We start from the raw sequence: 13,273 nt of genomic DNA, 5'->3' as shown, positions 1-13,273 counted from the left end.
CTAAAGTATACTGCATTTAAAAAAAAAAAAAAAGCTCACAGAGATGGATACTGACATTAAAAATTTCTATCCAAAAGGCTACAGCCCTGCAATATAAATATTTCATAAATTTAACAGTAGTGTGACACCAGCCCTCTTAGAATAAGATCATAATTTGCACAAAATAATAGAGCAGAAGAAAAGTCTACCATTGGTATTTTTTCTAAGCATCAAGACTAAAAGCATCAAATGGCTTCATGTCTACTATGCAAAATTGAAGTTGGGCATCCAATTTTCTTTCTTGGAGTAGGTGATGGGAAGATGTTTTACATCTTCTCATAAAATCATGGGGTTTTTTGTCCATTGATACAACTCTAAACTCTGCTATTTTTTCAGAAAGAGTCCTTTTAGGAGCACTATAGCAAGGCCCCACTAAAAATTCAAATCTATTTCACCCTAGCTAGCAGAAACATTTAATGACTTTAAGTCAAATTAACAACTGAGTGAAGTTACTTTCACACTGCTGTTTCTTGTGATGGTTTACCATCTAATCTGCAGTTAGAAGCTGCTAAAAACTGAAGAAAAACTCTTCTTAGATAGTCTCAAATCCCCACTACTCTCTACTCATCTGGCCAGCTCCAGCACTTGTCAGATAACACAGAAAGTCAGTTTAAATCATCACAGCTAACCACATTATTTAGATAACCACCATACTTTAAAATAAAAAAAAGGTATTTTTCTGCCAGGTTATCAATCAGATGAGCATCACAGACTGAGCATGACAAGGGATATGGCATTAACTGCATCTTATTCTACATTTCCAAAATTTTAGAACTTCTGTCAGCCATTACATGGTTAAATTATCATTTATTGTTCTCTTTTTGTGAATTAGTGGATTGATTAAACTTCTTTATATTCTACTGCAGTTTCTTTTTTTTTTTTTTTTTAATAACTTTGTCTTCATGTCATCAGTGGACTTTCATATCTAGTACACACCAAAAATCCCACAGGCTACTACTACTAAGAAGCATAAAGAGAATGCCAACATTATGAATGCCAGTCTGAACAACACACAGATTTCAAATGTGCTTCATTCTCTCAGAAGAATCAACTTCCAGCATCGCCTCTGGTGCACAGAGTGTAACATGCCTTTGGCACAGCTCTAAAAGGAAAGAAATACTGTTCCCAAACTGAAGCGTAATAAAATGCTTCATGAAAAATGTTTATTAGATTCTTAAAATTGACCATTTTAAGTAAAATCTCTGACCATAAAAGAGCCTAATATACTAGCATGTATCTCATAATCGTACCTATTAGCAGATTAGATGGGTCACTTTTTGTGCAGGGGAATAGTCACCTGCAGTTGTTTCATGATAGATAGTAGGGGGCTTTTTTAAATGTGCATACATTTATTATTATTGTTTATTTATCTTAAAGTCATGCAAAAATAGTCATTATATTGGGGGGGATGGGGGAAATAAAGCACTGTGTAGATTTCAGGGATTCACCATCTGAAAGCTTTTATTCTTCCACAGTGAAGGAAAGTTATGACCTTTGACATGTGGCCATGGTGCCAAAGAAACTGCTCATAAATGTGTGTCAGTAAAAAAGCAGAAATCAATAAATTCATTTAATCCAGTGAACTATTATGTAGTGAGACACAATATATTTTAAAGAGCCAACTGCTCTACTCTTCCTCTCAAAAGACACAAAAATTAGGCGACGGATTTTTGGATATTTAATATTTGACAAGTTTTGCAATCTCAACATTACTTTTGATGCATTGATAAATAATTGAGTCAGCGATGCCACAATTTGTTAGTACATTCTTTCCTGTTTGAAAGATACCCAATACAGTTGGAGTCAGGCAGCACAACAGGAACACTAGCAGGTGGGCAGATATCCTATTAACAGCCTCTACAATTATTAGAGATAGCTATCCACAGGAATCAAACACAGGCAGGTGTTAAAAGTGTGTATTTTCTTGCACACTGGGTGCTCAACAGCAGAACGAATGAGATATTGTTTGTCATTACAAACAGAGTAATTTGAAAAGACCAAATGAAGCACTTTTCTACAACATATTATAAAGGTTTCAGCAAGGCATTTGGTCATCTATCATGTATTTTATGAGAATCAGCAATAATAAGCAACGTCAGGTAAAGATGATGACCATTAAAAAAAATAGTACTAAATGCCATGTGCTGGGAATGTTACATAACTCCCATCACTGCTACCAAGAATTCCACATCTAATTTATTGTACACTTTATCAATGCTTACCTCTTCTAGCATTTACTACATTCAAGATACCCAAACACTATAAAACATAATTTTTGCTAGAAATAGCAATATACCCTTAAAAAAAAAAATTACTAACTAGAATAAACAACAACAAAAAAAAATCTACTAATAAGAAACAAAAATGAAACAAAACAAATCCCCATACTAAATTTTGTCTCCACTTCTTAATTTCACTTAAATGAAATACCAGTTTTAAGAGCATAGATTAACACATCTGAACACAAACTCCCGTTTGCCTGTTCCACAAGCCACTGTGCACAGAGCATTGTGGATTTCTATTGTGATCACTTTTTCAATAGTTTGGTTATGTGATAAAATTGAGCTGCTTTCCTGGCACAGACTGGCTGAACTAATAAAAGCAGCACACGCTTTCAACCTCTGTTGAAGATCAATGATAAATCTACTTGCAAACTGTGGGCCACAGGGTTGTTTGCATACATAAGCATTAAAAACAAGATGAAAAATGAGCTGGTCATATGCTCACTTACTCTTTTGGGGAGGGGTGGGTGGAGAAAGGAAGTTTCATCCTTGTAATTTGGGACACGCTATGTACAAAGTTTCTCTCTCCTCAGGCAAAATGACAGAGCTGTGCCAGAACTCCTAGAGAATATTTCCAGTTAGCGCCAATTTGCCGGATGTCACAGACAAGTTTAATGAACAAAATGATAAATGTCTGTCAATGGCTTCATAAAGTCAATGAATTCTCATTACAAAGAACACACATAATGCACAGCTATGCCCGAGGCACACGTTACAGTTATTAGAGATTTACTAGAGATCTTGACATGGACAGTGAAATGGTGATTCAACAATTTAGTCTAGTTAATTTGCTAAGTTACCTAAACAATTATTATGTTGAAGATTGTACAAACAGGAGTAAGCAAAAAAAAAAGTATTTAAAACTCTCTGCACGTTCATAGACCTTAAGAGTAGTTTTAAAGTTTCTTTGAAAAGCTAACAGCTTATTTGATAACTTCCAGTTGTAACAATTTGTATAATAAAAAACAATACTGTGTAACACTGAGGTGGTTTTATTGTACATTGTAATGTCTACCAAAACAGCTTTTTATAATCATAATTATTTTCTGATTTTGAATTGACAGCCAGACCACTTGAGACAAGATATTACACTTCTGTCAAATCATTTTTACCTCATCTAAATTTGGGGTCAAAACTGACCTCAAAGTATCTTATGACACTTCTCTTCTCTGCCACAGCTGTGAAAATAAGCTCCACTGGCAAATAGTACCTCCTTCCAATCATCAGACAGGAATAAGGAAAGGGAGGTCACTAAAAGCATTTTTACAAATCCAAAACAATGATACAGCATATATGTTATAGTTTGTAACGACAAAAAGGTAAAAAGCCCCAGCTGACTACACGCAAAACCAGACTGTCCCTGACATGAGAAAGAGAAAAGTGTGGGAACATGGGAGAGAACACAAATATGAGACAATTTTGACTATTAGAACAGATCAGCAAATAAATTAAATGCATTTCTATTTGGTATTTTCCCCTCTCCATGTTAAGGCATACAGGAGGCCAGTGTCTCTCAGCACACCTCAGAAGAACTGACAATCCCACTTTATAAACAGGCAGATAGATGACGTCTGTGATTTTAGTGGGAGAAGAGAAGGCTGGCCATTGCTACTTTGCATGGGAAACTTGTGCTGCAAAGCTTGAAGAGATATAATTTTTCTAATCCTATATTATCTGTCGTGTCTTTAATCTGAAGTGGTCCAAAGGAAGCCAAAAAAAAAGCCCACAACCCTCTTGACTGAAAGATTGAGAAAGATCTTTGGTGTAATGCAGGAATTTAAAAGCAAGTCGTGTATCTTAGGGTATCCAAAGATAAGCTAGTACAAATACATGGTAAAATGACACTGATCAATTGAAAATGCAACATTTTTTCTACTTTTACAATTCTATCAATTTGCTGGTGATATCATTAAGACATGAACGTTTTGCATGAAAAATTGTGATCTACTGAAATGAGAACAATGTATTCAATCAACATGAACAGGATTATCTGAAGGCACTAAAAATGAAATCTGAAGAGTTCCTTCCCTTCACAGAATGCCTCCCCAGCTTCCAGCATTCATGCATCACTAAACACAAGATCCACATCACAAGCTGTGACTTGGTGTAAATGCTGCCTAGCTATGTATTCAAAGAACACCAGGTGACATGTTTCATGCTTGTAGTAACTTTTATGTACCCCTTACCCCTAGTCATTCAGGTGATTATTTCTTTCAAAACTGTCTCACGCAAACAATTTCAAAACGGAACTACCGCACCTCAGAGCTGAAGTGCAGATTACCATTACAAATACTTCTAAGACAAGGTAAACAGTTGCATTATTAAATCCAAACTGATAATTTTAATATGTTCTGAGCCTAGAGGACTGCAACAAGGTAAGTTTTGCTGCTTTGCCATCAATATACCACCAGCGTAGCCTGCAGCTAGAGACAAACTCTTTTCCCCTTTCTAAAGTACTGTATTTGTCCCACCTAACGGTGTGATTCAGAAGAGTCTGTCAATTTTGGACAGAAGTGTAAACTCACATAGAATGGACAGGTTCTAGAAGGGCTGGGACAGAGTGCATCACATCTGTGAGCCTTGCCAGCCTCCATGCCCGTGACTAAGGGAGACTTTACTTCATGAGGTTTCTACCTCTTTTCTCATTTTATGATAGAAGTTTCTGTCTGTTCTCAGTTTTGCTAAACTTTGCAATCATTGCATTTCCAGAAGTCATTCCTTTCCTCAAAACTTTGCTTTCAGGTAGAAACAACTTCATAAGGCCATTTTCAAATAATTGATGTGAATAAATGTGTATTCTTGCTACTTTATTCAGAAAAGGAAACATACAGGTATAAACCCAATAACCACGATTACAGAAGATTAAGTACGTGCATTCCCTGATGACTTTCCCTCTCCCCAGCAGCTAAGTCCCCAGTAACCCTTACAGAGATGGTGAAGGAGCATCTTGGTACATTGCAACTTTCTCCTCAAATTAATTACTAAATTCTGATAAAAGTTTTGGATCTAAAGGTTGTCAGCATACCTGTCACTATTTAATTTCTCACACATTCTACTGTTCTGACATATAGTAAATGAGAAGGTACTCCCCCAGTACTATCACAATTGCTACAGTAAAGTGTTCAGGCTAAAAGCAAACATAACTTCCTCAAGCTTAACGACTGAAAAATGTAGAGTGTTTCCAACAGCTAAACTCAGGCAAAACCCTGACAAAACCAGGACTTTTAAAAAGTGTTTAGTCTAACAGTGGCACAGAAAGTACTGAGTACCCTGAAATCTTTCACCCATAGAATACAAAGATTGTACATTCTGACATTTTTAGGTTATGACAGTAAGAACATAAGTGAACTTAAAGAGCACACAGCAGACCTATGTGCATCCGCGGGGCATGATGGCTAGATCCTACTCACCTAAGCTGTTGAGGCACTGATGTGTCAGAAACCTCCTACCAGAAGCCTGACAGAAATAGGCAATTGATAAACAAGCACTGTGGAACATGGCCTCGAGATGGGAACTCTATTATCCACGCCACTTAGTTTATTTTGCCTTTGTGAGCGTTCATTTTGTCAAAACCAAAAATACCTCCACTCACCTAAGGAGACCAAATTCAGTTTAACTGAAAATAATAATAATAAAAAAAAAAAAAAAAACCCCAAAACAACTAACCTGAATTACCCTTGTTATAAAACAAAAGAAAGGCAGTGAAGAATATCTCTCTTGAACCACTTATTTCCATTTTTCTCTAATATATTAGAGAAGGCCAGCTCCCTCCAAAACTTTTACATACCCAAAAAAAAAAAAAACACACCACACAAAGAGGAGATTATAATAATTTTTAAAAGTAAGTCACAGACAAATCCTCCATACTCCAGTAGTTTCACAGCCATTGCCTTCCTACGTCTGTTGTTTATCTCTCTCTATTAAAAAGGTTTCATCCCTACAAACAAAAAGTTTCCACTATCAGTGTAGGTTTTGGAAGGCTCCCAGATGGTTTTCCAACTCCCAACACAGGTCTTCTAGTATGATCTTTTTCTTTCAACTCTAACTCAATTGTTGAGACAATCAACTTTAAAATTTAGACACTGCTTAAAATGCCGCTGCTGCTACATAAAGGCTGACCCTAGTAACTAATGCTGACCATACAACCCACACTTACTCAACAAAATGTGGAGACTTGACGTTGTTGATTACTTTTTCACTTAGGTGGTGATTACCAGTTATAAAGACTGGAAGTAATCAATCCCACTTTAACAGCTGGACCTATTCATGAAACAAAACAAAACAAAAAAAAACAACGCAAAACCAAACAAAAGATTACGTCCACAATTTTGGAGATAAGATGTGGAAAAATACATAATCCTGAGGAAAACACACAAAAACTATGCACACATTTGTCCAACAACAGAAAGGACCATATTTCTGTAGGAAAATGCTTAGTAACTTTTAAATTCTTCCTCCAAGATTCTCTTTTGTCATTGTCTTAAATTGTTCTGCTCACCATCAATAGCCACAGCTGTTAAATTGTGAAGACGTGACAAGTCTCTAGACAAACAACTGCTCAGAGTGAGATCCTTTTCTTCAGGATAATCAGAGCTGGCTGACAAAAGGGGGCCCTTTCAACAATTTCTACACCAAGAAATGCAGAGAGAGGGAGGGGAAAGAAAGGGAGCAGTGGGGGGGAGCACCACACTGCAAGAACGGAACAGCATAATTTGCTGCTATACATTGCTTTGCAAGTAGAACAGAAATCTCAATAGATTTGTGCACATATTGCATCACAGAACTTGCACCAGGTAAGAAGTAAGTTCCTCTAGTCATACTTCTGAACAACCTTCTAGCATGGTACAGTGTTTTCCTTCAACATTTCTCACTTAGGTGAAGGTTTTATTAGCTACAGAGTACACTGCCAGTGAATCTGAGCATTCCATAAAAAAGAAGCTGGTAAAAACTTCATACATGATAAAGCTAGAGTGATAAAAACTAGTAAAAACCATAACAGCTTTGGTCTTACTAGGAATGAAAGTAAGGGCTTGAAATGCCTCAGTTTGGCACTAAGTTTGACACAGATTTGAAACTCAGGTGTTGAGGAAACTCATAAAAATCTCACTTCTCGAGGAATGTGGTAATGGCAACGAACACGGTTCATGTGCAATAAGTTTTATACATTGTTTCATCCTGACAACAATATAAACGCCCATCCCTTAGTCTGTGGAAGAGCTCTTGGAAGTGCAGGCCAGTCTTTGTTTAAAGAATAGGGAATTCCCTAGTGGGGAGAGAAGAGGGAAAAAAAAAAAAAAAACAAAAAAAAAACCCACCACAACCACCCCCAAATCTACTGGTTATGCCTCAAAAGGACTTTGACAATTTCTTCTGTAAAGGTTTTGTAGGAGTTCAGGTCAAAGATGTCTGGGGGAGTTCTAGAGGAAAATCCTGTATGAAAGATAGTTAAAGAAAACATTTCCTAGTATTCTTATTTCTTCAGTGTATCTCAGCTGAAGAACAAAAAACTTAGTGCTCTTCCTCACCTTTACCAACTGACATTGCTGACTGAGACATTAAACCTCTTCCTCCTGTCTTAAATACTGGAATTTAAATGCACTAAGGATCAGCCATGTGCACTTTCAGCTTAGAAACAGATTCTCCTCTCAAGACACTCAAACCAACTAATCAAAGCAAAAGCAACAAGGCTTGTAAAACCCTAAAACAAGAGCCTCCTCAGACTTCTACACAACACTTCTACAGCATTAGGACTTCACCATCTCTTTTAATACAAGACCATTTACAGACTACTAGCAATACAGACTACAACTGCTATTTGCCACTTCACTTCCACATCAGCCAAAAAGCACTTCTGGCCTTCAACCCCGCCCTTTCATCTCGGAATTTTTTCCTCTCTCCATTAATTTTTAAAGTAATTAAACATACCTTTGAGCATAACGTGCATTTGTAAGATACCTGAAATGACAGATTCCAAACAAAATGAAAGTTATATTGTTAGACTACAGCTATTAATCCCTTCATTTAAGGCAAGATACTAAAATGATTTTTAAAAAAAAAAAAAAAAAAAAGTAGAAGAAGGAGGGCAAATTTTTTGCCCACACACATTCCATAAAGGCTGTAGTTTGAAAAACGTTTATTTTTGCAACAGTCTAAGTTTCAGTAGCATTTCTGACCCCACTGAGCCTTCCCACCTCCACATCATTGCTCTCAGTTAAGTCAGCGCAATCACTCCGAGTGGCTCCATGACAAAGCGCATCAGTGAACTCACTTGGGTTAAAGACCACCTTTTGTTTTAATTCTATTATTTTAACCCAGATCAGTTCCCTGTTCAGTTAGCCACACAAGCAGCTGTGCCCACACAAGGAAGGGCACAACGCAAAAGTGGCAACAAACAGCTGGATCAGCTAGGAAAACATGATTGTCACAGTACAGAATAAGGCTCAGCTGGATGCACTCTTAAATGCGAACATTTAAAGGGAGGGCAAAAGAAGTTATTAGGATATCAAACCATAAATATTGCCAACTATAGGCATGACAGGGGGACAGAAGCCGCATCACCGCCCCAGCAGGTAAGCAAGGTGACCAGCCCTCCACGGAGTAGGGCCTGCTCCCTGTGAGAGGCCCAGCACCGGCACAGGACAGCGCCGCGTGCACGCGGCTGCGCTCCAGCACACACCCAGAAACCTCCTGCTCACCCAACCCGCCACGCCGGCGAAACGTGGAGCCTGCCTTATGCTTCCTGTAACTCACAAACATTTACATCAATTCAGCCACGTTACAAGAGGAGAGAGGGCCATCTAGCAATGCTCCCACACAGCTGCACATAGCCCATCCAACCATCTTAAGACTTCAATTTTCACTTTTTGTGAAAAGGAAGCGAACAATAAGCATCCTGTCCAATCGCTGCCAAAGCTCACGTTACTAGCTTCAGAACACGATCCAGCTCCTCTAGTTTTTCTTAATACTATCTTATTATTGGAAGTCCAACTTTATTTTTAGACGGAATCTTAGTCAACTGTGGTTAAACTGTCATTTAAAATGCAGGAATACAAAAATCTCCATCTGTTTATTTTTGGCCGATTCAAAGTTGTACCAAAAGTGCTTAGACTTTCTCCACAGTCTATATTCCTTGTCTAGTCCATTAAAAGAAACATCTCTTAAGTTAAATTTTAAGTCATACTCTTCACTGTTAGTATTTTACTCCCACATGTTGTCTCACAAAGAACCACACAGGAACCTCCTTGTCTTCACCCCCACCCCCCATCAATTAGCCTGCTCTGGAAGCAACTACAAGCAGGTACTGAAACTAATATTTATTTTCACCTAAGTAACACCTCAGCCCCATAGTTTCCTTTAAAGAAGCAGGGGGATCTTACCGAAAAAAAAAAAAAAAAAGGCACTAAATTAGTCAAATTCTTTCGTGCATGGATGAACAACAGGAAAGCAAAGCCTTGGGGCCTCTGGGGAGGAACCCTGTCCCTGCAGACCTACTCTGATGTGCTCGGGAGATAAGGCTCCATAGTGACACTTAAGGAAAGGCCTGCTCACATTTGAATTTCTGCATTCCTCAAGAACAATTCATGGCAATCACTAACTTTGCAGAGGAGCTACATGAAAGCTTTGGCCAATGAATGAGGGTCATCTGCTCTTTATCACAAGGGTAAACCTCATCCTGGCCAGTTTCTAACCTTTTAACCCTGTGAATTCTTAATTTGCACATGAATAATGGAATTCTTCCCAAGAGTGCAACCTTCAGCTTCCAGTTCCTAACTTTAGAAACCAAGACCTGATCTCCTTGTGTGTTCAAATCTTAAACTCTTGGACAGATTAAAGTTTTTGATTTCCAAATGCAACACTAAACATTACAATTCTGAAGCAAAAGATAAGCTTACTGGCAAAAGCTCTGACCAGGCAAAGTAAAAGAACATCCTCGCACCCTGCTGCTACCAGTGACTGAAGAGAGCATTTGCTTTTTCCTCCAAAGAAAGAATGCCCATTTAATGCCTATTCTCCACCTGTTTAATATGTATAGTTCCTTCTGTATCCTGACCACAAGGTAATTTGCCTTCCCAGCAACTGACAACTGCTTCTAAACGAAATTAAAAACCTACAGAATTCCCCATAAGACTTTAATTTATTTCACTGAAAATGTCTGCAAGGTTCAATCAACTCACGTTAGCACACAAAAACACTGAAAAAAACCCTAATTTTGCATGTGTTTTATGGGCTTCAAAATATAACAAATTACTGACTTATTTCACAGTTTTACAGTGAAGATGACATTCTGAAAAAGGTCAGATCAGGATACGACTAAAACGAAGCGACTGATACATAGGATAACTTCACATATGGCCACTAGTTAGCCACTTCATCGCTTGGTCCACGACACCTACTGTGACCATTATGCATCCACTATCTTTTCCAGTTTTCTCCAACAGCCATAGGAAACTTTTCAAGCATTCAAAGAAGAAAAAGAAACCTGTCGAAATCTTACAGGGAAGAGGGAGAAAAAAAAAAAAAAAAAAAAGGCACTACAAAAGAATAGTCTCTTTCCACAGTATGCAACCTATTGGTTCATAACCTCCCTGGTGAAAATCTTTAATTATCAAAAGAAACCCAAACCATCTTTCTGGTGAAATAACAGCCATGCAAGAAACATTTATAAAAGTTCAGCACTGTCTGGATAAAAACAGATACTACAAGCATATTACTACACCATACCACTATAGTGCTCTGTACTACTCCAGAAGTTCTGATACTGAGCACAGAGCTCATCCTAAACTGAATTTTGAGTAAGTTATACAAGCAATGTCTAAGATTTAAAATGTCCCTGAATTTTCCACAGTCCTACACACACAATCCACCAGCCACTGCTTTGCTTTATATTTATGAACAACAACAACATTATCCTCTTAAGAAAGATTTTCTTCAGTCTGTTAATGGTGCTGACACTCTGAAACTTAATGATGAGAATTTGAATGTCAATAATATTAATACTTAGTTTATCACCATTTTGTCATAAGCACCCAAGAACTGCTTGGTCTATTAATCCTCTACATGAGTAAGATGCCATGATACAAAGTAGCAAGCAGCCAAAGTTTTGAAATCCAGCATTCGCAGATCCGCCTCTAACAGCACATGAAAAAAAAACCCTCACTTATTCAGAGCCACCTGCTTCCAGGCTGGTTTTCAAGTGCTCAATGCTCTGGCTCACTGAAAAAGGCATTTCCACCTTCCTGGGGTATCTTATGGACTATTTTTATAATCACTTCAGAAGCACACAGAAAAAAAAATAACAAATGTTAACATTCAGACATTCCTTAATGTAAGCTACTGTACCAATTGTATTAACTAGTTTCAGATAGAATTCAGTAAAACTTGGAATTCACAGCTAACGTAAAATTTCCACAGAGGTATCACTGCCACAGTTTTGTGCAACTTGCTACAAAGAACAGTGTTGAGGAGGTCAAAGGAAACCTTTTCCCTATTAAATTAAGTTCATCAGTTAAGTCCTATTATAGATGAAACATGAGAAGACTACATAAACTCTGTGTTATACTTCCTTTGAAATGACTCTATGTGTACTTTCGGAGAGCAAAAAGTGTAAAAGCAGCCTACTGGCAACAGCCTGCACTGGCATGGAAAAAGGCATGGCATTCAGTTTCTAACACACAACTCCTGTTCAATACCTCAACAGATGCTAGGAAAATGGAGCGCAACACAGACTCAGCATCAGACTGTTCTAAGCCATAAAGACACTTAAACACAACTGTTTCCTTCACCATTCATCCAGTAGTAGGGAGTCACCCTAGAAATATGACTCTCACTTCCTAGTGGAACTACATAGCAGCCCTTACCCTCCTTTCCAGAGGACCCTGACGCAGTTGCAAAATGGCCAGCACCTGCATCTGCTTGGCTGAACACACATGTCAGATAAAGAAAGGGCTTGATAATTTAAACCTCACGGTTGCCCAGAAAACCTTTCCTCTCCCAAAGACAGCCATCTTTATTATCATTTTGCCATGCCCTGAGACAGCACAACACAACATCAACCTATTGCACAAGGAAAAATACTTTTTAATTTGATTTATAGATAACCCTTGAAAGGCAACAGCACTTGAGAAACAAGTCCCAGGATTTCTGTAGCTGGTTGCCAGCATGGCTTTGCACCACCACCTGCTCCAGACATCAGTGAGCTCCCCACACAAAGCACCACTGTCCAAAAGGTCTCGGAGGTGGCTACCCCCTCCTGCCACGTCAGGGACTCAAAAAGGGACCACTACAAGTTTTGCTCATGATCTTTAAACGTTTCAAAAATAACAAAGGTCCTGCAGACTTGACTTGCTCTTTACTTTTGTAATTTGTCTTTTCAGGTACGCAATCAAAACAATAGGTTGTCATGTGCTGTTCGGGGAACTGCTGTCACAAACTCGGGAGCAGGTTAATAAACAAGAGCTGGAACTTACTTGCTAGTGTGAGGTGACTTTTTTGACTGAGAATGGCCCCATATTTATTCAGAGCTAAGCACTGGTAAAATCCTTCATCAGACAGCTCTCCTTTCCTTCCTTCCACCTCACTGATATATAAAGAGCCATTGGATAAAGTGTAGATCCGTTCATTTTCAGACACTTTGCCTCCGTTTTTCAGCCATGTGATAGTTACAGGAGCTTCACCACGGGCCTGGCAGTCTAAAACCACCGGATCCTTCCTTGAGACAGTAACGTCCTGAGGCTCTTTCACAAAAAACAGTTCGCTAAAGCACCACACTCCTAAGAGAGAGAGAAGAAGATTTTGCCTGTAAGTGCAGACGAGAAAGTTACCAAGCGCGCTTCCGAGCCGCCTTCCCGGACTCACGGCGCGTTAGTTAGGATAGGGGCAGAGGTCTCCGAGCCCTCCACGCTCGGGAAACTCGGAAAACTGGGGTACCGGCCTCAGGCAGGGTAAAGCCCGAG

General features: G+C 38.6%; 1 protein-coding gene across 1 annotated transcript in view; it reads right to left on the bottom strand.

The window, feature by feature from the left end:
- The window catches only part of PRTG (protogenin), a gene marked incomplete at both ends in the record, with an annotated part of 45,638 nt that extends 32,522 nt beyond the window's left edge, over window positions 1-13,116 (bottom strand). Inside the window, one exon of the mRNA XM_008936993.1 lies at window positions 12,788-13,116. Coding sequence (XP_008935241.1) covers window positions 12,788-13,116 — 329 coding nt within the window. The remainder of the gene's footprint in view (window positions 1-12,787) is intronic.
- Window positions 13,117-13,273: the final 157 nt, after the last annotated feature.

Source organism: Merops nubicus, unplaced genomic scaffold, assembly GCF_000691845.1.
Source record: "Merops nubicus isolate BGI_N331 unplaced genomic scaffold, ASM69184v1 scaffold10903, whole genome shotgun sequence".
Taxonomy (NCBI): Eukaryota; Metazoa; Chordata; class Aves; order Coraciiformes; family Meropidae; genus Merops; species Merops nubicus.
The sequence above is the reverse complement of the archived record's forward strand: the minus strand, read 5'-3'. Positions and strand labels throughout refer to the sequence as shown.